The following is a 27628-nucleotide window of genomic DNA, read 5'->3' as shown; positions in this document are numbered from 1 at the left end:
CTAATGTATATGTCAAAAAATTCTTCATTTAAATGGCTGTATATGCATATAACTTATTTAGCCATTGCCCCATTATTTAATATTCATGGTAAGATCGTTTTTATTGTTACAAATAATGCTTAGTGAACATATCATACATATGTTTTTATTTGAATTTCTGTTTCTACAGAGTCAAAAGTCTACGAACATTTTTAAGGTTCTTCATTTATATTGCAGAAGCACTTTTAGAAAGGTTATGCTAAATTTCACTGCTACTCTGTTATCACACTCTTACCATGGTTTTTTAATAATTTTTTCTCTCCACATACAGGCATCACCATGGTGTTTTAAATAGGTGGACATGATATCTCATTTAAAATAGTATTTATTGGGTCATGACTGAAATAAAATGTTTTCATATATTTACTTACCACTGCATTTCTTGTTTAGAGAAATGTCTGTATATATCCTTTGCCCATTTTTTCTATTAGAGTTTTATTGAATATATACTTTGTAAAAGTTATTCAGATGTTAAGGCTTTTAATATTTTATCTGAGTTGCAGCAAATATCTTCCCAACTTGTATGCCTTTTATTTACGATGATTTTGATATTCTGAAGTTTATACCTGCCACATTGCACTCAGGATTCTTCCTCTTTTTAAATTTATTTAATTGCTTTTATTTTTAGGATGGCTTTCTTTTTTCACAGAAATAAATATTTTATGCTTTCATTAAAACATAATTAACCCCTTAATCTAGCTGGAGTTTATTAAGATTAATAAGAAGTGTTAAGCAACCAGCCCAAAGTCATATCCCTACTGACTGGCAGAACCTGAATAATAATTCGTACCTGTCTGATTTCAATGCTCTTGCTCCTTCCACCCAACTATGTTTTTCAGAAATGATAAAGCTTAAGAGTACAGGTGCAATAAGCTTGATGCATAGATTTACTTGTCAGTTATCTCCTAAACTAGCAGTCACAAACTAGTATATTTGTAATGCATATAACAAAGAATTAATTCTAGATCATGGAAATAATGCATACACATCAAAATGCAGATGATTTGAAATAAAAATTCAGTTTTCATGTATTTTTATAAAAAATAAAATTCTTCATTTATGGTGCTTGCTCTGTACTGGACACAGTTTTCATGTGTTTTGTACACTATATTTTGGCTAACTTAATCTTTGCAATAACCATTTGAGGTAGTACTATAATTATTCCCATTTTACAGACGAGGAATCTGAGGCACAGGGTAACTTTCACAAGATCATGGAGCAAGTAAGTGGTGGAGCTGATGAGGCAGTTTAGTTCCAGAATCTGCTCTTATACTGCTTCTCAGACCAACATTTCTTACAGGAACAAATATTTTCCCTAACAGCTGAAATTTTTAGGACACAGAGTTAAGGTGGGTGATAGGCGTAGGTAAAACGGAATGTTATAGTTTTCAGAATGTATGAAATAATTTAGCAGTAACATCCTTTAATTTCCAGTGTAGATGAAATTTTATATCTAAAAAGAACTAAAAAATGGTGCATTCCAAACCTTATTTTAAATGACTTACTTAATCACTAAATAGCTACTTGTTCCATAGTTATTTGTTCCATGTTGGGGTATCCTTACTCTTTTGAGTCCCAAGAGCTTTAACTCTTTTCTTTTATTTGAATATTTATAAGCTTTAGTAAATTGAGCTTAAGTATTATACTTTATCAATAGAAGCTGTCATATAATTTGTGATATATTTTTGTATTATATGTACATATATATTTCATTTGGGACTTTTTTGTTTAGATGTATCATAATAATACTTAATAAAATATTTAAGCTTAAGCTTATGTAAAATATTCCTATATACTAACATTCAAAGTATCTAGCCCAGTATTGAACATAGCATTGACACTTTGTGCCTCCTTATAGACTGAGTGATTTGCATTTTCAAGATTTCAGGGTACTAGGGTTATATAAGGTTTTCATGACTGAGCCATCTTGAGTATCTGTGTCTTTGACTTTCATCAATAATACTGAGTTAATCAAAAAAAGGATGTAATCAATGCACACAGAGTATCTATAAAATGGATAGAATGTGAAATATAATTGATAATAATAATTAAGATTTTGGAAAATTTCAAGAACAGCTTATATGTGCATTTATATGTGTTCGCACATGCACATATATTAAATTACTACTATAATGAATGTTACTTCTCTTTACTTTTTAGGACGTAAGTATAACAACATGCCATATAAAAGCACAGAGCATTCAAAATATGTCATATAAGCCACTTAAATCTGACAAGAATTGATATACCAGTTTGAAATGATACACGCTATAGTCTGAATATATGTGTCTCCTCAAAATTCATGTTGAAACCCTAACAACTAAAGTGAGCATATTAGGAGATGGAGCCTTTGGTGGGTAATTAGATCATGAGGGTGTTGCGGGATTTGTGCCATAATGAAAGAGGCAAAGAGAGATCCATTGCCCCTTCTGCCATATTAAGACAAAGGGAAAAAAGATAGCGGTCCATGAACCAGAAAGCAGGCCCTAGCTAGACACTAAATTTGTTGGTGCCTTGATCTTACTTAGACTTTCCAGTCCCCAGCACTGTAAGAAATAAATTTTTGTGAATTACAAGCCACCTAGCTTATGACATTTTGTTACAGCAGTCTGTATGGACTAAGATAATACATATCAATGGGCAACATTCAGAATAATCAGAGAACCAAAACAGAAAAGAATACTGTAATTGTATTAATTTTTAGAAGTTTCACTTAGCTAACCCTAACAGGAAGTGATTATTTTACTAAACATTATAATTACAACAGAAAATATATGTTACTTATTCCCAACTGTATTTTTATTAAGAAATGTTTGAAATCTATTCAATTTGAACTGTTAAGCTTTTCAAATTAACATTAGTATCTGGAAGACAAATGGATCACTCTAAAATAGTAATTTATAACATATTTTCTCAAACTCTTAAGGTAGCACAGACCCAACTATGATAATAATTTAATAATTATTAACATATCATAACAAATATAAATATCACAATAATAATAATTGATCTAAGAGACTGGTGAGAAACATAGCTGACAAAACATTTTTTATGTTGAGATCTCCATATGAGTAAAACTGATATATTACACAAGCACTAATCTTGTCAAATGCTCTAAATTAGGTCTGGAAGTAATTCTAAAAATTTGTGTAGTTGAAACTTAAGATGTTGTTTCATGTAACTTAACAAATAGTATTTTAACATTTATTTTGTATTAGATTTATTTAACAATTATTTTTAAAAATTGTCATATGAAATTTCATATGAGTAAGAAAAGGTATAATACACACTAATAAAGCATACTACTTCTCATTTAAAATAAACTTCATTATGATTTGCAAGTGCTAAGTCAACACATTTTGCTGCTTCAAAATGTGTAATCAATTCCTCCATTTATTGTGTAGAATGTTGTTGTAGTGACTGTAATTGGACCTCGTAATGCAATTGAAGGTCTTATAATTGTGGTTTAAAACATAAAACATACACTTTGACCAAATATATTAGTGAAGTAGTTGGACTTGTGAAATTATTTCTCCATCATATTTTGGGCTAAAATTTATAAAGAAAGATAACCAACTTGCATATTAATTGGAGACGTGAGTGACAGGCTGATAAAGATATTACCTTTTATTGGTCACAAACTACAGTCAGTTTTTGAAAAGCCTTAACTTTAATTTGCTTTTATTAAACAGGTGAAATACATTCTGAATTGCTTGTCACAAAACTTACTGCTTCCTTTTCTAAAATGATTTCCTTTTTCTCTGAATGTTTTCTTATCCTCTGTATTATTCTCTCTTTACTCTTACTTTGGAAGAGAATGCATTAGTCTTTATTTATCTCTAGGCTTATGTGAGTTTGTAGAATCCCAAACACAATGCTGGTTAACATAAACCATGTCTCCCTTACAGTATTAGGGGTCTGTAACAGAAATCCACAAAGCTCAGGCTTCAACTTCCTCATACTAGGAAGTAAAGGGGTGTTATAGATCTATAGCTACCATTACAATTTTAAAAGTGTATGTTAAGAAAGACTTCAAATTATGTTTAGTTAACCATGATAATTAATTTAGAACTTAATATTTGAAGACAATAAAACATTTTTGCCTCTATAAATTTAAACATTCCACATACAACCTAGATACCATTTTTTTTTTGTAAGAAAAGTTGCTTCCATTATTAATCCTCTCCTCTTTGGAGTCTTCAAATTCTCTCAACCAAGTCCTTTTCCTCTGCCTTTATGCATATCATAAAAATTCCTTTGCTCAACCTCTAAGTTGTACCTCTGAATTTTCTTCCCCCTCTAAGCTTAAATTCCTTATTATTCTCCTTGTTTTGCTACTACTAAATTACATGGTTCATTCCTTCCAACCAGCACTCATTCTTAACATTTTCCAGTCGGTATTGTCAAAACCCTACTATCCTGAGCTTCTTTCTCTAATTCTTTCTGCATTGCTTAGAGACCCCCTAATCTTTTCTACTGTGGTCCGAAACCCTATTGCTTTTACTTAAATACGATATATCCCTCAGCTTCATCAGAGAACGTTCATTTCCCTTCGTATCATGAATGGAATGTTGACCCTTCAAGAATACTATCTCCCCTGAGGGAAACATTCTGAGGGGAAGCCGCTCAAAATCCTTTAACTTACATATATGCTATAGAATCCCAGAAATGGCATCAGCATTCTTGGTATAAATTACTGCTTCCACATGTTTACTTTTCTAATCTATGTGAAGTCTATGCCTTTTATGTTCATACCATTATTCTTCCTTGTTGCTACCATCTATATTCTAGGCAATTTTCTTCACATATCTATTAAGCTGAGGACCTCAATAATTTCAATGTCTGTATAAAAATGCTAGCATCAAAACTTGTTGCTTTATTTGCATTCCCAAACTGTAATCCATGCTCCATCTTGGAAACTCACTCCTCGAAACAAACATTGTTTCTTCACATTATTTGGAATTGTCCAACATCTGAAAATTCTAAAGATAATTAAATTGTCTCTCATAATAACCTGCTCAGTTTGCTTCTATTGCCTTAGATATCACCACAAATTTCAGTTCTATCATTGAGACCTTCTCTCCCAACTCATGAAAAATTCTGCATGATTTCACATGAAAACATGATTTAACACAACATCTTTCCCAATCCATTTGAACATTACTTCAACTACTTCCCTTGCCAAGCACCCTTGACATCCCTATTCTTCTCTTCTTTCTATATAACCGCCCACAAGGTTCCAACTGTGATCCAAATGATTAATTACTACATCCGAAGTGTGCTAATGAGCCAATCATTACAGAATCTTAGAGAACAAATGCCATCACAAATTTAGGGTCTCCACTCAGCTAAACTATAACCATTCTTCAGGATATCCTTGGGGACCTTCCTGTCTTATTTCCCATGGTATTCTTAACTTTAAGATTTCCCCAAGCCATCAAGAAGCCTAGTTTATATTAACTACCTTAATTTTTTCTTTTCCATCTCCTTTCCCTTCTCTTCTATTTGGTTTCTACCTACAACTTTACTGAATCAATACGGCAAAGATCATTATTGTCTAGTTCTACCATTTAACAACATATTTGTCTTTTCTGGAATTTGTCTCTGCTGATTGTACCCCTTTCTTAAGATTCACTTCTATCATAGATTTTTTTAAATTCTCTTCTTTCATGAATATCCTACTGTCTTTAATCATTTTCAACATAGTTTTCTGGCTTTTGTTCTTTCACCCATTCCTTAAATGTAAATAAGTGCTGGTGATCCCCAAATTTTGATTCTTGTCTCTCTTCTTATTCTTCATATGCTACTGACAATTCCATTAATTCCAATGGCATCACTTGAATGCTGATATGCTACCCTAGTCTATGTCTCTAGCCCAGACTTCTCTCCTGAATTCCAGACCACCAATCACCTCTATAAGATATTTATACTTGAATATTTCAAATGAGGCTTAAATTTTACCTATCCTAAAAGTGAACTCTATCTTTCCCCTGAAACTTGTATAACATATATTCCCTATCCTGATAAAATGTACCATCAAACATTTCAGTCACCTGAAATCATCTTATTCCTCCTCTTTCTGCATCAGTAATATCCAGTCTGATCAGTGACCAAGACTTGTAGGTTCTACATCTTTATATAACTTCTCATGTATTGATTGCCTCTACTGATACCTTAATTCAGACCATTATCATTTCTTAACGGATTCATTACACTATTCCCATATATGATCTTTCTGCTTATATTGCTCCAGTCCATCTTTTATATAACTGCCAAAGTAATCTTTCTAGAAACAAATATCTGACCTATTCCGTGGCTTTATATGTGTCAGTAACCTACATAATCTTTATGAATCTGGTCTCTGCCTACTTTTGCCAAACTTGTGTGAAGCTATTGGCCATACTGTTTCCTCTGCCTGAAATGCTCTCTACAAAAAAGGCTAACAGTGTTTTAGCATTTAATATTCAACTAAATTCTTCTATGAAGTCTTCCTTGAACTAATATCCATCCTCCCCGGGGGAAAGGAATCATACCATCTTTTCTGATTCCATTATATTTTATATATGTGTGTATATACATGTGCATACATATTTTTATATATATAAAATATATACACTCACACTAGGAAATGTCTGCAAGGATAGGGAGCTATTGTGTGTCTCTTGTTACTTCCAGCACCTAGAACAATACCACATGTGTTCAAGTTTCAGCTCAAATGTTACCTCTTCCAAGACACTTTTTCTGACTGTCTAGTTGAAATAAACTTCATTTCAGTTTGTATCTCTGTAGAACGTATTGTCAGAATAAGCTGCCCTGACACATAAACAGAGCATGTTATCCACATCTCTTAACTCTTCAGTGATATTGATAGCTTTTTTAGGGTATTAGGTCTTTGGTATTCTCCACAGTGTGGAACATTGATGAACTCATGTTAGAAATCAAATACTTTTGGAATTATTTTAAAAAGCAAAAAACTAGTTTTAAGTCTAAAATGCTTGAAACCAAACGTGTGTGTGTGTGTGTGTGTACCTAAATGTACATACGCATACACACACATCCTATTTGCCTTTAGTTATTCAGTTTATGGAAACATTACATCTATACATATTACATAAAAATTAATTATTTTACTTTTATCCATCTAATTGGAGCAGTTGCTGTTGATAGTTGAATACACAAATACCTAAATTAAAATGCTCATAAGATTTAATATTTTGTTATATTACAAAGGAATGAAAAACTATGAAATGAGTAAAAAAATGATTAAACATTTCTAGGACAAGTTAGATAAATAAAATAATAACAAAAAAAGCAGAAGAGACAGACCTGCATATCTTCTCCTTGTAGAGTCCAGTTCTTCTGTGATCACATCGTGTAATGGACAGACATAGACAAAGGAGATGGGAGTGAGTGGATGTACTCAAAAGGTAAAAAGTGACACTGATGGAAAGGGCCTCAAATCATTTTGAGAAAGAATCCTGTGTATAGTTTTAGGGTAGATATAATCAAATGCATTCCATAAAAAATACATAAGAACTGATGGCAAGTTGATTTTGCTACTATAGGTTAGCAGATTCAGAAAAATAAAGTTAGTGTAGAAATAAAGAAGATCCAGAAGTTTACAATTATTTACGTACAGCAAATCCTGAACACCAATGCTGAAGAAAGATACCATTAGTAAAAACAGTGTTAGTTGCATGACCACATTGTTCAAGACATTACTGAGTCAATTTAAAGTCTGTTACAATGCTTTCGAACTTTTAATTATCTGAAGAAAAGATTTAATTGAGTCATTACCAAAAAGAGCAATAAAAATAGTTTCAACAGATTTCCATTCCTTTTATGTTTCCCCAGTAAACCAGTGTGCACACAAAAACAAAGAATGGTCATCAGGCCAATATTTAATTGAATCATTTCAATACAGCAAAATATCATAAAAATTTTATGAAGTAATAATTATAGTACAAGTCTTTATTAGAAGAGTAGCTGAAATATATGGCTTCATTTCAGCATTAAAAATCCAAACTAAACGTCAATGTAGACAAATTTTCTTTGATCATATTCCCTTTTAATGCGTATTCATTCAACAGATTCTTAGAAATGCCACTTTATAGATTATTAAAATTTGTGCTAAAACGTATCAATCCAAATCCATCAACGATAACAGATATGACACGATATGTTTTGGAAAGACTTTTTTCCCTAGTGCTAGTGAAGAAGTTCAAATAACATTTTATACAGTGACTTGGAAACAGAAAAATGTCTGTTAAACTCAGCATTCTAAGAAAAAATTTCTTCCAAAGATATTAGTGGGTTAGTATGATTGACACAGATGAACAATATGCCACAAAATCAAAATCTCCTATTTTAATTTACACACTTAGCTTTGAATCAGATACTACAAATTCTAAAATCAAACACCACATTTAAGTTCTGCAAGAGTTGCATCATTATTTTTGAGTGACTTACATAGCAAAGCATATTGCATCGAAATATACTTGCAATATCAACATATTAAAATTATAGCTCTTTAGAGAATGATTTCCTATGACAAATTTGTCTCTTTATATGAATAGTGATAAAATGAAAACTTTCCATTAGACTAAGTCCATTAGTGCTAAGATGATCAAAACAATTTTTCTTAGAAAAAAAACCAGAAATCTTAGTATGAATTATAGAAAACTGGAAAAGAAATTACATTTTGAAATTTAATATCATTTTTATTATTATATGAACACATTTTTTCACCTGTTGAAAATAAGACATTAAATCTCATCACAATTAAATTACAAATCATACTGCTAACAGGATTAACTCCTAGAAAAAAAATCTTCAGATTCTCCTGAAATGTACTAATACACATTAAAATTATACACGCTATATTTTTGTTTCCATCATCAATCCACCTGCTTCTCAAAGAAGAATAAGGTAGGATAATCACAGTTTATTAATACCCTAGGCAAATGCCGACTTTTGTATGTTGCCTTGTGTTTTTATACACAAAATTTCCCTAGATACACATTTTCCATACTACTAAAACAGTTTCCTCACAAGTTAAAACGAAATTGGTATGAAGTGTATGAAATAATGGCTTCCATATATTCCATCTCTAAGAAAAGATCTTATTGTTTGCAGAAAGTATAAAAACTACGTAAATAAATGAAGCTTCTTTCTTCACCTAGTATTTTCCTATATTTTGGATTACTTTATGTGTCATCAATGCAACGGTTTTCATATTATGTGGATCCAAACATGAAAAATTATTCTCAATTCACTCATGAATTAATTTTACTGAATAACAGAGGCACACATAGTTCTAGTGACTTACCCAATGATACAAAACAAGTTCAGTTGCAGAGCCAGAAATAGTACAGGGGTCTCCTGATTACCAGGTCAATTTTCTTTGGACTAGATACTATATAACCCAATAAAAACATGTAAAATACAAAATCAAACAAAGAAGAAAAAATAATTCTCTCATGGTGACGCATGAACTGGACATTTTATTATACAGTATTTAATTAGAAACATTTTTTTTCAAAGTGGCACATTCTACAACTGTCAAGTAATTCACCAATGCTTTCATTCTTGTAAGGAATATGGCAAAATTTATCTTAGAATCAATAATAAAAAACTTTTTTTCAGGAAGTACAAAATTTATATGGTTAATAAGGGGATGAAAATGAAATATTTTGAAAATGATTTCACTACTAACTAAAAGTATCAATTAAGTCATTTGCCATAGTTGATCTGAATATGTTCCATTAATAATTAGTCCATAACTAAGCTTACATAAAAATATAACTTTAGCAAATAAAAATTCATGTAATGCATAAAATCTCAATATATAACTATAGTTGTATCATATATATTTAAAACATTTTTGGCTTTTTGGATTTCCTGTGGTTATAGTTTTATTATGTACTATTGCATTTAAACAGCCTCATTTTAAAAGAGAAACTTATAGTCAACTATCTTACTTAAGCAGCCATGTCTTAGGCAAATGATAATATGCTTTAAGTACTTATTTTGCATATAGTATTATAATGAATAGCAGACTTCAGTGAAACTTGGAAGAAGCTAAGAGTATCCCCTCTACTTCTCCCATATTTCTCATTACCATGCCACAGTCAAATATTGTACTTTTTAGTTCAGTCAATGAAGGGTTCTAATGAGAACGCTTTCTTTTTCATTTATCCAATAACCAGTTACCAGACTTTTCTATAACTAACAAACCCAACTTTTCATCTAATCAATAACCAGTTAAGACTGATTAAGGATAGTAAAAGTATTCCCTCTTTTAGGTGTCCAGGTACTATCACAATTATGGCTGGATCTTTGTTTTAGACAGAAAATATAAAGAATTTCTTTGTAAAAACAAAAACGAGTGCAGTATTTTTTGTTCATTCCATCATACAAAAAAGAATATTTTCACAAATTACAATGAAATAAAAGATACATAAAATATAATGAATAAACTCATAAGCACCATCTCATCACTTATGGTAAATTATATTACAACAAATATTTTAAAATTTAAGATACCATCAAGTTGCAAACTATTTAATATAAAAAGCAAGATGGGTGCGATTTCATTATTGTGTATTATAGAGTGTGCTTACACAAACCTACATGGTATAGCCTACTACACATCCAGGCTATGATATAGTCCTGTTGTGCCTAGGCTACAAACCTGTACAGCACGTTATTCTATTCAATACTATAGGCAACTGTGACACAATTGTATTTTGTATATCCAAACATAGAAAAGATACAGTAAAAATACAGTATTATAATCTTATGGGACCACTGTCATATATGCATCCATCCTTAACTGAACCGTCATTATGCGGTGCATGACTGTATATCTATATATCTACATATATAGATATTAATGCATGTATAAAATCACTTTCATCAAGCATATTTGGTAATATAGTAAGCTCATGAGAATATGATGTGAGCTTTTATGTAAAATTTTATGTAAAACTTTGTGCAAACTAAGAATTCTTCCCTTGCCAATGTAAAATGTTTTAACTATTGTTATGTTTCAACTGAACACATATCTCAAGTTCAAACAGAAATGATCATCTGTAATCAACTTAAAAAAGATAAACACTCGGGGCCTCTTTATCCACAAATGCAGTTTTCACCAAGGGTGTTTGATATCTATCTGAAATTCTGCTGATTGGCTTATGTTCTCACTTACCACCATTTACAATAGGCATACAGTTGGTACTGTTACCAGATTTAATTGTAGTTGAATAATATGTGTCTACGTCTCATACAAAACAAGCATTATGTTAACAACTTTCCTGACACAATCAAACAGAAGCATGAAGATTCTAAGTGTGTATGAGAATTTGAACATAATTAGAAGCTAATCATAGTGTAAGGGCTCATTAAAGGTCACAGAGTCTTAGAATGTTTCCTTTGGGGGAAGGAGAGATACCTTTCAAAAAATAAGCCTAACTAAGAACCTAGTAGGAGGACCTCAGTGATACAAAGATCAGAATAGAAGTCTCCTATAAAAACTAAATGCTTAGCAAGTTTACAGATGACAAACTAGAACATCTCCACAGTGACAAAACCTTTTTGAAAAATTTCTCAATTCAAATGATGTGAACTAATCATTTCTAAACTGATTATTTCCAATAATTTTGTCTACAATCATAAAATTACTGAACATTTACAATAATTTCAACCTATTAAATAGCCATCTATTAAATTAGGTGCAGTATTTTCAAATACTTTGCTACTTTTAAAAATTCACTATACTTACATAAAAAGGTTATTTTTTATTTACTTTTTTTTTTTTAGAAGGAGTCTCACTCTGTTTCCCAGGCTGGAATGAAGTGGCACGATCTTGGCTCACGGCAACCTCCACCTCCCGGGTTGAAGCAATTCTTCTGCCTCAGCCTCCTGAGTAGCTGGGATTACAGGTGCATGTCACCACACCAAGCTAATTTTTGTATTTTTAGTAGAGACAGGGTTTCACCATGTTGGTCAGTCTGGTCTCGAACTCCTGACCTCATGATCCGCCCACCTCAGCCTCCTAAAGTGCTGGGATTACAGGCATGAGCCCTTGTACCCAGCCTAAAAAGGTTATTTTTTAAATGCCTTCCTATTCTGGGCAGTGCTGTTTTTCTCTGATTTTATCTTTGAAATCCAACATACAACACATTTTTAAACGCAGAAAAAAAGAGAGTATGTACTGAGGGAGTTTAAAATAATTTATTTCCAGACCGGGCGCTGTGGCTCATGCCTGTAATCCCAGCACTTTGGGAGGCCGAGGCAGGCGGATCATGAGGTCAGGAGATAGAGACCATCCTGGCTAACATGGTGAAACCCTGTCTCTAGTAAAAATACAAAAAAATTAGCCAGGCATGGTGGCAGGCACCTGTAATCCCAGCTACATGGGAGGCTGAGGCAGGAGAATGGCGTGAACCCAGGAGGCGGAGCTTGCAGTGAGCCGAGATTGCACCACCGCACTCCAGCCTGGGCGACAGAGCGAGACCCCATCTCAAAAATAAATAAATAAATAAATAAAATAAAATAAATTTTATTTCCAAACTATAGCATGCTGTTTATCATAAGAAGGATGGTTACTGAAAAATAGGATTGGCATTACAAACTTATCTGTATATGCAGAAAAAACTGAACAAATTTTAAATGAGCAACTAACTTCATAAATCATGAAGTTTCACTTCATGGTTACTATGAAAGAATGTGTTATTTACTTCTTAAGATACTAGTAGTATTTAATTCCAAATTCTATCACCTGATTTGTCATATAAAACATGTTTGTCTTACATAAATTTTTTCAATTAAGAATAAAATATGTTTATTTTACAACAATTCAGAAATTATCAACTGCTGATAATGACCAAGAACAGAACCCTGATTCCTTTTTCCAGACTGGATGGCTTAAACTAGCATTTAATAAGAAGACTGATGTGGAATACTGCTTTAGACTAAAATAAATTTTTTCTACTTTTAAGAAATCTTAAACATTCAAGAATAAAAAGAAACAAAAGTACAAAGTATCAAAATACTCAAGAAAAAAATTTTACAGTATAAAATTCACTAACAAAATACTTAATTGAATATTTACTTTTCCTAAAGATACATTTTATAAAATATAATTCCAAAGGTAAAATTAAGTAAAAAAAAAACCCTACCTACACTATACTTATAAATTCCATAAAGAACACAATATGGTAATGTACATGTTAGAAAAAAATTAAAGGTTAATATATTAATTAAAGCAAATAATGCCAAATCTAGGAGCTTATGTACACATTAAAATATTATAGTAAGTTGTAAAACACAATTTGTTACTCTGAATATTTTCAATTTTCAAAAATACTGTTAAATCATACAGTACATCAGCAAACGGTTTAGTTGCCTTCACTTTTACAAAAAAAAAAAAAACAGAGTTATTTTCCATATAAGATACAAGTCTTAAAGAGCGCGTTATGGTTTCAGTTACAATAACAATAGCTGTTGTCAATTCAAGATTTTCCTAGATGTAGCATAACTTACATTAGAAAATAACAAATCAAAGCTCATAATCATTTTAAAGTTATATGTCCAAATAAATAAATTCTGAACTATGTAAGTCCAAGATTAGTTTCTAAGACTAATTTTGGAGAATATGCAAAATTGTATCACTTCCAAAACATTCATTAAGCCTGAAGAACTTCTAATTTAAGGGAGCTTTCCCACTACTTTTTTGTATGGTAATTAAAATATCAGCCTAAAATATTTTATGTGTAAATGTGCTCTTTTCCCATAAACATTTCTAATTACTATAAGGAAAGATAAACTCACAAGTTAAAAATTATTAATATGACAAATATTACATTTCCCAGTGATCTTTATCTATACTGATGTCACTTAAGGTAAAAATACTGCAAGTAGGGCTGGGCGCTGTAGCTCATGCCTGTAATTGCAGCACTTTGGGAGGCTCAGGTGGGCGGATCACCTGAGGTCAGGAGTTTGAGACCATCCTGGCCAACATGGTGAAACCCCGTCTCTACTAAAAATACAAAAATTACCCAGGCATGGTGGCGGGTGCCTGTAATCCCAGCTACTTGGTAGGCTGAGGCAGGAGTATTGCTTGAACCAGGAGGTGGAGGCTGCAGTGAGCCAAGATCGCACCATTGCACTCTAGCCTGGGCAACAAGAGTGAAATTCTGTTTAAAAAAAAAAAAAAAGATACTGCAAGTAAATCACTTCTTTTGCTGATAATCCTCTCAAGACATCCCAGTTCAGAAATACCAAGATCATTCTTTTAAAAAAGCAGTTACTAGTCATAGTACTCAAAATTCATCCAAATACTTGTTAACTCGTTTTCTAGTCCATGTCATGCCATTTAGCTCCTTGGTTCTATAGTCTCACATTTAAAATAAAAATTTCAAGTGTTATTTTTATTGCTAGTAAACATCCCAGAAATGGCAAATTCCCAGGTATTATAAATTGTTCTGGCATAGATTTTCATAAAACACCAATTGAAAAAGAAAACAATATATGCCATTGATGCACAGCCAACTTTCCGTCTCAAGTTTGGGCTCATTCCCATACAGTTTTTCTGATGCCACAAGTTTGCCACATTAACCCTTTGACAAGGAATCTTTGACAATTTATTGAAGTGGGTTTCTTAGATTTCAGCACATGAAAATTATATATTAAGCACTTTATAATCAATAGATTATTAATATCATAAATGCACTTAAACATAAAAGAAATAACTCCAAATATGTCTTCTGTAAAGCATAGGCATATATAAACATGTTGTTGAAATATAATCTGCTATACCTACATCCTACTACTTTCCTCCCATTTTATCACTCCAAAGTTTTGATAATTAAAAATATTCTTTAAATATCCCAATTTCCTTTTAGAAACAAACAGATAAGAATATTTATGAAGCACTAAAATTTAACATTGTTTTTACTGCCTTAGAATATTGCATACTTACTCACGACATTTAGGGTTTCAATTTCCAGGACCAATTTTCCTAGTATACAGGAAAATAAATAATCGCCACACAAAAAAAAACTATAATCATTTTCAACTATCACATTAAGGCATTATAGTTAAATTCAACTAAGTAAAATATTTAAAATAGATCTTTAAAATGTTGTGTTTCTGAGATGTCAAAATATTTTTTAAACATTGCATTGTTTTGTGTTTTAATATACAATGTAACTTATTTACATAGATACATATGGCCATAAACATATTCATGTATTGGACATGATGACAAAGTGGACAACAAATAAATAATAGTTTATGATCAAGGATAACCTGTATCACACAATGTAGCAAGGGGAGAGGTTTACAGTAATAATTTTTGATATATAAATCATAACATAAAACATTAATTTTATATTTATCTTGTTTACTTAAAAATATCCTTAAATATATTAAGTTAATCACTATTTTCCCAATAAACTGATATTAACTGAAGATTTGAAAAAATATATATTTTCTTACAACTTTACGAATAAATTTAAATTCCCAATGTGAATTCCAGTTTATTTTATTACATTTTCAGTATGCACTGTTTTACTAAAAAATAATTCACAGATTAAGTTATTAGCACTATGCCATCTTTCTTTGCTCTTCAGACTTATGTTACATGATACATGTTCTCAAAGCATCCTATTCTCCTTAATAGCACTTACTACAATTGTAATAGCTTAATCATTATTATAATTATTTTTAAATTATGTATTTTTGCAGACATAATATGCTGTGTGAGGGTAATTGCTATATCTGTCTTGTCTACACTAATAGGTCTGTGCCAAGTATAATGTTTGGAATACAGCAGGATGGCAACAAATACTTGTTAAAGACTAGTTTAATTTTTACATTGACATCTTTTAAAATATGGGTTTTAGAGCTGTAACGTGAAATAACGAGTCAGCACATAAAAATACTTTAACACTATTACTACAGACACAACTATTTTTAATTATAATATCATTAGTAAAACTCCATTTGAAGTTTTAAATTTTCAATGAAAATTTCAATGTATTCTCATCCAATTACTAATTAAAAGTAGTACTGGTTTTTTAGTTAATCAATTATCTCTGCACTTTGCCTTTTTCCATTTTATTCTTGGTTCAAGTTTTGTCTTCTACTTAACCCATTTATGCCTAGTGTTCCATAATTGGAATGCTAAGCTCGTGGGAGTTATTTATATCCTACTGCTTAAGGTCATTGCCAAGGTCTGATTTTTCACACACAAAAATGTGCAACCTCCAGCACAAATGGGTTAATCATATCTCTCCACAAAAAAAATAAGAAAGGGAGAGGAAAACAAAAACACTTTGTTTCAATTCACTGGTAGAATTAACAGTTTGAAGAGACTCCTTATTGAATTCACATACTATGCTAACCCTCTTCCTTGTGGTTGGTGATATTTTTTATCTCCAGAGATTGTAAATAAATAATTACTAATATATGGTATAAATATCTCAATAGCATTTGCAATTAAATAACAGAAATATCCTACAAAGACAAACTTTAGATAGTATATTGAGCTTTTATTGTACTTTTTAGTGAAGCAAGTACCTCTGCATTAAAGTACTTCAATTTTAGTCAATATAATCAAATGTGTAAAGTGGATGACCATCTGTATTTAAATTAGTCATTTTTTCCCTAAAGGACTAATCTTCATAATAATAAAATAATTATATTTTTCCCAAAATATGTGTAATTAGTTTTCTAAACAAATCTTGAAATAAAGTATTTACCACTCTAATCTAAATGGAATCTACACACTATCAAGTTCACACCAAAATGAGAAAAATGAGGTACAACAAGCACACACGCATTTTAAAAAGCATGAAATGCAATGCTCGTAGTCTCATGCTTTCATATGGTTTCCAAACCCTGACAAACCTGTCTCAGATTGGTGTTTCTTTTTCGGCAATGGTTTGTCATCACTTATTGTACCATTCACCTTTTTCTGCTGGTCTTCCCATGTAACCTCTAGTATAAATCAAAAATAATAATCAGAGCTTATCAGAAACATTAGATAATATACATAACAAGAATCTAAATATACTTCGGGGATCTATGGGATTTTGGGGGATATTTTTCCTAAATTCTCACATAAACTATGTAATATGCAGTTAACATTTTAAATGTAGAAATGTAACATTAAAATTTTGCTTAATAGATTTCAAATTCCAAAGCACTAAAATTTACTTCCAGTATATCCCAAACTTTATTTTCAATAAAATGAATGCAGTCAAGGTATGAATAAACTAATAATTAAAATGGTTTAACAAAGGTCTTTTCTTAGTTTATATTAAATAATACATACTAGCTTATTTTAGAAATAAGCATTTTACTAAACATTGTTTTATTGTGATGAAATGAAATGTTTATGTAGAATTACAATGTAGAAATTTTGAAACATCAAGAGAAAATTCATAAATACATTTCAATACATGAGATAAAATGGCTATTTTATTATCATATTTAGTCTCTTCATAAATGACAAACATTTATATGCTATGAGATATTATTTCAATAAAAATCTTGATAAAGGAAGACAAAGATATTTAGTAGTAACAGCTTGGTATCATTGAATATGAGTTACTTGGCTCATCTAAGGTTATCTATAATTTTTCTCATGTGGTTAACAATCATTCATTTAATAATATATACTCAGCACCTACTATAATCCAGGCATGTCTGGCTACAGGGATATAACAACAAACAAAACAGGCAAAACCCCATACATTCATAAAGTTTATATTTTAATGGGAGAGAGTGATTATAAACAAGATAAGTAAAATATACTATGATCTAAATATTGACAAATGCTAAAAAGACAAACAAAGTAGGTAAGAAGGAAATAAAATACCCAGAGGTAATGAAATTTTTGATAAGGCAGGAAGGGAAGTCTTCTCTAAGAAGGCAACTTTTTAGTATAGAACTTAAGATAGTAAGGGAGTTAGCCACATGGTTATTTAAAGAGAAGGTATTCCAGGCAGAGGAGCAGCATGTGCAAATGTCCTGAGTTAGAAGCATGTCTGATACGTTCCAGAAAAGCATGGAGGTCACTTTGGCTGGGGCATAACAAACAAAGAAAAAAGTAATAGATGAGGTTAAAGTAGTAATGGAGATGGGAAGTGGGGGAGCACAGGTCATGTAGGGCCTTATAGGCCATGGAACAAAAGATTCACTGGCCACCATTTAATCTTATTCTCACAGTAGCATTCACAAATAATTATATATCTTATAACTTGCCTTTCTTTTTATTTATATGTTTCTAAAGCCATACTATAAGTCAATTAGTTATTAATTATGTATATTTTATTTTTATTTAAGAAATATTTTAGCCACACGATCTTGCTATGTTACTCAGGCTGGTCTTGAACTCCTGGTCTCAAGTTATCCTCCCGCTTCAGCTTCCTGAGTAGCTGAGATTATAGCATGAGCCACCTTGCCAGGCTCTATGTGTATTTTAATCCTTATAGAGTTTCACCATGCCATACACAATGCTCTGGTATCCTATCTACCTTTAGCCATAAATAGTGGAATACTAACATATTTTATAATATCAAGCTAAGTAAAACATAACTGGAAAGATGAAACCACTGCCAAAAATGGAAAAATATGCTATACTGTAACATCAAATATAGGTGATTTTGGATACACTACTGCTCCCTGATCAGCATTAATCTGTGGTAATGCAAAAAACAACAGAGTATTTTCCCCATGTTGGGAAAAAGAATCTCATTAATATTAAAGTATTTGTTGATTCTGAATGACCTACACTTTTTGTTCTCTACGAATAATTAAGAAAGATTTTACAAGTGTTACAGAGTTGTTCCCAAAATCAAATGCTACATGGCTATCATTTTTAGAAGCTATTTCACCTTCTGCCATTTCATAAATTTGTGATGTTCCAAAAAATAGATGACATTCTACCTTCTGAAGCAAGATTGAGTACACAGAAGAAGAAATAGGCTGTTTTAAAAATAGTCAGCCTATCTGTAAATTGGCAGACAGCATTTTCTGAAATGTGGAGGAAAAAATAAACCTTTGAAATTAGCAAATATTTGTTGAAAAGTATTATATGCTGGTAACAGAAAAGTTCCAATAACCATAAATTTATGAATATCAGCTTAAGACAATGAAAGAACTAGATCAAAGCTATCAATGACTGACAGAAAAGGTAATATATATGTCACCATATTGAGCCAGGAAAGCTGGCTGGTGGAATATCTCTGCCATTAACTAGGCCTATAACTTTAGGCAAGTTTTGTCAGAGGCATTTGAACCAGAGCGACTGCATCTTGAACAGGGGCGGGGTAAAATAAGGCTGAGATTTGCTGGGCTACATTCCTAGGATGTTAGGCATTCTAAGTCACAGGACGAGACAGGAGATCATGAAGACCTTGCTAATAAAACAGCATGCAGTAAAGAAGCCAGCCAAATCCCACCAAAACGAAGATGGCAACGAGAGTGACTTCTTTGTCCTCATGGCTCATATGCTAGTTAGAATGCATTAGCATGCTAAAAGGCACTTACTCCAGTGCCATTTCAGTTTACAAATGGCGTGGCAATGTCAGGAAGTTACCCTATATGTTCTAAAAAGGGGAGAATCCCTCCGTTCTGGGAATTGTCCACCCCTTTCTTGGAAAATTCATGAATAATCCATCTTTTGTTTAGCATATAATCAAAAATAACCATAAAAATAGGCAACCAGCAGCAGACTGCTCTGCCTATGTAGTAACCATTCTCTATTCCTTTACTTTCTTAATAGACTTGCTTTCACTTTGTGGACTTGCCTTGAATTCTTTCTTGTTTGAGATACGAGAATCCTCTCTTGGAGTCTGATCAGGGCTCCTTTCCGGTAACATCTTGATAACCTCTCTGACATCTAGATTTGTTATATTTGATGTGACAAAGCTGGTCTTGAAAATTTATAAGGTTATTTCCACCTCTAAAATTAGTTACTCTTACATCTTATGATCTTAAGTTGATTCGTCAAATGGGATTTTACAGAAGAGTACCTATAATAGAGATGGTGAAATTGAGGCACTGAGAGTTTACAAGATTTTCCAGAAGTTCCAAATGTGACTACTATTAAGCTTTATACTGAAACTCAAGCATCTATTTTTAAAACATAATTAAAGTCATAAAAAGAACAGAATTAATTAAAATGGCATGTAATTAAAAGTTAATTTGTTTTTAAAATTCAATAAAATACAGAGGAACAAGCTTTAAGATTTGAAATTCTTAAATGATAATTATATGTATCCCATCTTTAACTTGTAGATTAAAGCTTGATTTAATAAATATTAGGTAATTTGAAGAGTGATTATATTCATGGAGACTTAACTATGAGGTGACTTTTTAGTAAGTAATATTTAAGAAACCCATATGTCTGCAAAGTAATTATATTCTAGCTAGTCTTCATCACAACATGTAGCCAATTCTACCTGAACACTATAATTTAAAGAGCATACAGTTTGAGACCAGCCTGGACAACATAGGTTCTCTTTTTTTAGATCTTTTTTTTTTTAGAGATATCTCTAAAAAAACTTTTAAAAATTAGCCAGGCATAGTGGCATGTGCCTGTAGTTCAGCTACTTGGAAGGCTGAGGTGTGAGAATCAGTTGAGCCCAGGAGGTCAAGGCTGCAGTGAGCTATTATCACACCATTGCACTCCAGCCTGAATGACAGTGAGACCCTTTCTCTAAATAAAATAAAATAGCATAAATTCATTTATTAGTAAGATTTGTATAATATTATATGTTCCAATATGCTTTCACAGATGCCATCACATTTGACCCTACAAAACACAGATGGGACCTTCTATTAGGTGGTTTATACAGGTGAGAAAATAGAACTGACAGATAAGGATAAGCACTGAAAAATTATCTTAGTTTACAATTTCATACTCATTACATCACTTGATTTTCAAGGTAGCATACTGGGAATGAGAGGAATATGTTACAATTTCCTTTTCTCAGATGAACTAACTTGGGGCAAGGGTCTAGAGTCACACAGTTAGTACATTGTAAAGCAGGTCCTGAGACAAAGTTTCAAGAACTACACTCTTTCTCTTGTATCATATCACCTTCCTAAGATTAAGTTACTTTCAACAACAAAGAGAAGATGATTTAAGGATTGCATTTAGGAAGTCAACAATGATATGGCCTTGAAGAATGACTAAGTTTGCAGGAAGGTATGAGGTGAAAGGGAGTTCTTTCCTAAATTTGATTAGTCAGTTGGGACTTTGGAAGCATAGAAGAAATAAGATGAGAAAAGGGAAACAAAAGTAAATTAAAGGGGAAACGTCTCCCAGAATGAAAGGAAAGGTTAGGAAAAGAAATTAGAAATATTCATTTAAAAGTACTTCACTTAAACAACAGGTACACTTAAGCTTATGGATTATGAATGGGAAGAGGAAATCTTAAGTGCATTCCTTCCTCTTTATTCCAACCTCTGCTTTAGTTCAGGCCATCAAATACCAGATGACTGAATTGCCCTAAATGGTCCCATGCCCTCAGTTTCTTCTCTTTCAAGTCCATCTTGCTTGCTGTCACCAAGTTACTTTTCTTAATACAGATGTGACTGAATGTCCATCCTGCTCAAAAACATATGATAAATCCCCTGGTATTTTAAAGTATCCCTGAATCTCTCTCATATTAATTTTGGACACATGGTCATTTATCTAAGTTGGGAGGGAATGATATACTTAGGAAATATCCACCAATTCCACCATAAAATCCATTCCTAGCTAGATATTAATCAAATTTGGAAATTAAGATATAGGTGCTAACATTCTCCCTGCCCTAGCAGCATTCATGAGAATAGACAGAGGCAACAAAACAAAGCCAAAATCCTTCATCACTGTTGTATCCTAACACCCTAAATGTTATCCAATACCTAGAATGCCTGCAGAAGCAATCATTAATTACAAAGACTGTCAAAATAACTATCACTTTTGGTTCCTTTGTAAACTTTTTAAATATGTTTGTTTGTTTTTATTTTTCCCCCTCTCCTCCCTCTTTCCTTTTCTTTCTTTCTTATTTATAAGGTTATCTGTATTTGAAACAATGTAGAAATTGTACACATTAAAGGAACAAAATTTTTTTTTCCATCTCATTGTGTATTTTCAGGGATCTGACTTTTTAATAGGTGATACGGTAGGGTTTAGTCTATATAATCCTGGCAAAGAATTAATCACTAACAGCCAATTAGGAAGGTTGTAGATGTTAACTTTCCAAAACCAAACAAAATTAACACACAATAATAAAACATAAACAATAAATTGGAAATAAAACTATTTGAGACTTTAGACTTTATCAGCCACATCTCCAAAAATTCTTACCTTTTGTTAAATCCTAATGGATTGAACAGTTCTCTGGCCTAGAGAAAAGTATCCTAAAATTTGCATATTGATTTTTACACATGCATTGAAATATGTAGAAATGTATTAGCACATTATGAAATAACTTATACTGCAATCCAATTCTATTTATTTCCACCCTGGTATTGTTTCTTATGCAAGTCATTTGATTAAAAATAGCATCATGATTACTAATTTCCAAAAATCTACTAAACTATATACAGTCATACATTGCTCAACGACAGGGATATGTTCTGAGAAATGCATTGTTAGGTGATTTTGTCATTGTGCAAAGATTACAGAGTGTACTCACACAAACCTAGATGGGGTAGCCTATTATATACTCAGGCTATTTGATATAGCTTATTGCTCCTAGGCTACAAATCTGTACAGCATGTTACCACACTAAATACTGCAGGCAATTACAACACAACGATAAGTATATATGTATTTAAACATATCTAAATATAGAAAAGGTACAGGAAAAACACAGTATGATAATATTATGAGACTATTGTTGTATATGGAGTCTGTTATTGACCAAAACAGCATTATGTGGTACATTACTGTGTCTGTGTGTGTGTGTGTGTGTGTGTGTATGTGTGTGTGTATATATCTATGTATATGTACGTTTAACAACTGCTTCAGGGTGATCATAATCAGACTTAATTTGACTTTAAATATAAAACTAAAATTTTCAGATTTTGTGCCGAAAATACAAAATTATAGCGAGACATTACTAAGAAATTACAGTAATAATAACTAACATTTATATAGTAATTATTATGAAACAAGTATTGTTTCGCTTCATCTTCCCAACTTCAAACTTATTTGTTTGTATATTTGCTTTACAGACAGAGTCACCCTCTGTCACCCAGGCTGGAGTGTGGTGGTGCAGTCACAGCTCACTGGAGCCTCAAACTCCTGGGCTCAGCGATCTTCCTGCCTCAAGCTCCCGAGTAGCTGGGACTAGAGGTGTGCACCACTATGCCTGGGTAATTTTTAAATTTTTTTTGTTTTTGGTAGAGGCAGGGTCTTATTAGGTTGTCCAGGCTGGTCTCAAACTCCTTTCCTCAAGCAGGCCTCCTAAAGCTTTGGGATTACAGCTGTGAGCCACTGCACCTGGCCTATTATGTGACAACTATTTGTTCTAAGCAATTTTAATATACCAAGTTATTTTAAAAAGTAAATTTATAGCATATCTACACAGCAAATAATATAATTTAGAATGGACAGATTTTGCCATTATAACCCTTCCAAGACAACTAGCACTCTACCACATCTTTCAGCATCCTTTTTCCTACACTTGATTTTCTCCACCCACTTGCTTTCTATGAAAATTTGTATGTGATAATAGCTTGGGATAGTGCCCTCAAGAATATTTATATTTCAGTGTTCCAGAAAGGCTAAAAGCTTTGTATTATGAAAACAAGCCATTAGGTAATAGTGGAATATGAAATACTATGACAGGTAATGGGAGAAATATTTGGGACTGAAAACCTACCCAGAACCTCTCGAAACTTACCTTCTCCTTATAAAATTGACCCTGAATATGTACCACAATCTTAAGACACTTTATATAAGTTACACATTATAGAGTAATTTTACCAGCTATGTTTTATTTCTTATCATTATATTATTTATTCCCTTGGGAGCTCCCCAAAGGCAAGAAATATATCTTGTTCATCTTTGCATCCTCAATGGCTACCTAGTACAACACATTTAAAATAGCAGACATTGGTTGAACTACATCTTTAGCTAATGTCTAAAAACAACAACAACAACAAAACCGGTTGAAGTCCATGCAAAGAGAACACAATCTAGAACAGTGTCATAGAATGCTATGAAGAGGCATGGTATATCAACACATGAGATTAACAGTCTAGACTACAGATCTGCTGCTATGTGGATTGAAGAAAGGTAGTTATCCTCCAGAATTCTCCTCCTTTATCTATAAGGGAAAATAGTTTTAACAAAAGATTTATAATGTCCCTTCCAAATCTAAAAGTCTTTGATTCTAAATCAAGGAGCTAAGTCACAGAACACTGATAGATATCTTGGTAAACTACAAGCACATGGTTCGAGGCCACATGGCATTACACAGCCAAGTGGCAGACCTGGATCGGAAGAAGCCAAGTGAACAAGAAGTTTCCCACATAGCCTTCATGTATTCTGTTTCTTTGACCTCTCCTCACAGCTCTAGATATTTTTCTTTTCTTCCCTTTACAGCCTTTCAAAGGTGTCTGCACTAGCTGTCTCCATTCCTCTCTTTCCTTGAATCCCCTCTAATCAGTCCTTTAGCCCTTATCCACTGAAACTGCTCTTAATAAAGGTCAACATAGTGACTTCTTACTTGCTAAGTCTGATGATCATTTCACATTCTTGATAATTCTCTCCTTCAAGTAATTTCTTAACTTGTTCCTCTTCTCCCACTTTCTCCATCTCTGGCTGCTTCATCTTCTCAACTTCAAAATATCAAAGTGGTGCAGTTTACACTTCTTGGACCTCTTCTTTATCTACCTACATGTGTCCACTTGTCCTCTTGATAACCAGTCTTACGGTGGTAAATAACTCTTTATAAGGATGAGTCCCAGATTTATAGCTACAGTCCACACCTCTAATATGAAATGTAGACCATATTTAATTTGGCATCTTCACTTGGATGTCTAACAGCATCTCTAACTTATCATATCCAAAACTGAGCACCTGATATTCCCACTCAATCTATTATTCTCAAGTATTTTCCTGTATTAGTTACTAGAAACTCCATTATTTTTCTATTCAGGCTAAAAACCTGGATGTCATTATTGAATCTTTAGTTCTCTTTTACCTTGTTAGGAAATTTTGTTGGCTCTATCTTCAACATCTATTCAGAATCCAACTACTTATACTGCTATCATGCTGGTCTAAGCCACTATCATCTCTTTCCTGGGTTAGTGCAAAACCTTCTAACAATGTTCCCTGTTTACAATCTTAATTCTTCAGGGTATTCTCAATGTAGTAATTGACATCATCTTACTAAAAAAAAAAAAAAAAAAAAAGTAGTATTGTGTCACTTTAATCCAAACTTTCCCATTTTATGTGATAAAAACCAAAATCCTAAATATGATCTGTAAGTTCCTATGTGAGTCACCCTTCTAGCCCCAACTATCCTTCTGACTGCACCTGCTACAACAATATACTTTAACATATCCACAAAATGCTTTAACCAATTAAAAAAACAATGTCCTCCCTTAAACTTACTCATGAACTTTATTGTGATACATAAAATAAACTGTAAATAAAAAGCCACTCTCTCAGAAGAAGATAGCAAAAGGACAAATTGAATAACTAAATCTTAATTACAGGTAAATAATCAAAATATTAAGCCAAGTAAAACCATGTTAGCATATGTGAAATATCTACAGAGTTCTCATCTTACTAATTTATTCATTAATTTCTAGGTTCAACTATATCATATGTTGGATTGATTTATATAGCAATAGCAATATTTTGCAGTGGAGAGGATTTCATATAAATGATAAAAAACAAATTTATAAGTGTATGTATAAAAACAAATTTATAACTGAGGTTCCAATAATCATTGTCACTAGAAAACTTTACATGTGAAACTGCCTGTGCAAAATCAAGACATTAAGAGAAATCTAAGGCCGGGAGTGGTGGCTCACACCTGTAATTCCAGCACTTTGGGAGGCCGAGGTGAGGCGGGAGGATCACCTGAGGTCAGGAGTTTGAGACCAGCCTGGCCAAGGTGGTGAAACCCGTCTTTACTAGAAATACAAAACTTCGCTGGGTGTGATGGCAGGCGCCTGTAATCCCAGCTACTCAGGAGGCTGAGGCAGGAGAATCTCTTGAGCCGGGAGGTGGAGGTTGCAGTGAGCTGAGACTGTGTGCCACTGCACTCCAGCCTGGGCGAGAGAGCAAGATCCTGTCTTAAAAAAACAAAAAAAGAGAGAAATCTGACACAGTTGACCCCATCTTGCTTCTAACCTCCAAGCTGTCTTTAATCATTCCTGCGTATGGGAGGAATTTAATTTATAGTTTAACTTTAAAGCAAGGATAAAAACAGCCCTTTCCCAAAACAAAACTGCCTTTGTAAAACCAATCAAAGGCCATAAGGCTAGGATTATGAGACGGGCCTGACTTCTGCTAAAATGTAGGCTTAAATAATAACCAGCCATTGTTCCAGATGTCACAAGATTTTAACTTCTCAAGTTACTTCTGTAGATAACATCACTATTGTAAACCTAATAGGGTCTTTTGAGATATTTTTCAGACTTTCGCATTTTGGAGGATTGACTGATTCCATCCAGACCTGCGACTGATGACTGAACCCACATCCTGTGGTCCCCACCCAGAGATTAACTCGGCACATAAGAAACATTTTCCACAGCCTTACAATTTCATCCCCAACCAATCAACATTTGCCATTCCCTACTCCATGCCCACCAAACTATCTTTGAAAAACCTTAATCTCTGAGCCTTCAGGGAGACTGGTTTGAGTGACTCTAACTCTAGTTATTCTGCCTGCAGCACCACTGTCTTAATGAACTGGTTTTGTCTGTGCGGGGGGCAGGAAGAATCTGTCGGGGTGATTGCACATGCAAGATCATAGGAAATAAGAAGAAAGCAGAACAGTCTGAAGGTAAAAGATGTGAAAGTATTCAGGACCAACTAGAGGTCAAGAAGACAAAAAAAACTTATGATAATACTTCCTCAGTTAGTTAAAATATTTAGCCTAGTGAGTTCATGTGAAAAGATATGATCTTGACACATTTAAATGCACCTAAATACAAAATGGCATTAAATGTTCTCAAAACTTGTTGAACATTTAGGAAGATATATTTATTATTTCAGATTGCCGACATATATTTAAGTACATATCAACATTTCCTTTCATAAATACTAATCAAAAATCATGGAGCTCGTGAAATAGATAAAAATGACAAATATGTAAATACATGTTGTGAAGTCATTTAAATGTTTATTGTCTTATGAATACTATTCATATTAACATGATTTAACTTTATTTTGTTACATTATCTTTTAAATCATATTCTAGAATGTGCATTAAAGAATAATTAATACTTCACAGTAAGAAAAACTATACTTTAGTGTTAATTAGGTTTTACAAATAACACTGTAGACATTCTTTATAAAAGATGAAGACAGGGAAGAATATATTCAAGACTAAAAACC

General features: G+C 32.5%; 1 protein-coding gene across 48 annotated transcripts in view; it reads right to left on the bottom strand.

Moving 5' to 3' along the window:
• RIMS2 (regulating synaptic membrane exocytosis 2) overlaps positions 1–27628 on the bottom strand; it is a 773441-nt gene that overhangs the window by 209444 nt on the left and 536369 nt on the right. For 5 of the 48 annotated variants that reach the window (XM_063726753.1, XM_063726772.1, XM_054518745.2 and 2 more), the window contains one exon: positions 7366–7398. The exons of the other annotated variants lie outside the window; for them this stretch is intronic. In XM_063726753.1, coding sequence (XP_063582823.1) covers positions 7366–7398 — 33 coding nt within the window. The remainder of the gene's footprint in view (positions 1–7365; positions 7399–27628) is intronic. 48 annotated transcript variants of the gene reach the window in all.

Source organism: Pongo abelii, chromosome 7 (genome assembly GCF_028885655.2).
Source record: "Pongo abelii isolate AG06213 chromosome 7, NHGRI_mPonAbe1-v2.0_pri, whole genome shotgun sequence".
In the NCBI taxonomy this organism is placed as follows: Eukaryota; Metazoa; Chordata; class Mammalia; order Primates; family Hominidae; genus Pongo; species Pongo abelii.
Note: the sequence above shows the minus strand (reverse complement) of the source record. Positions and strands in the feature narration are given on the sequence as shown.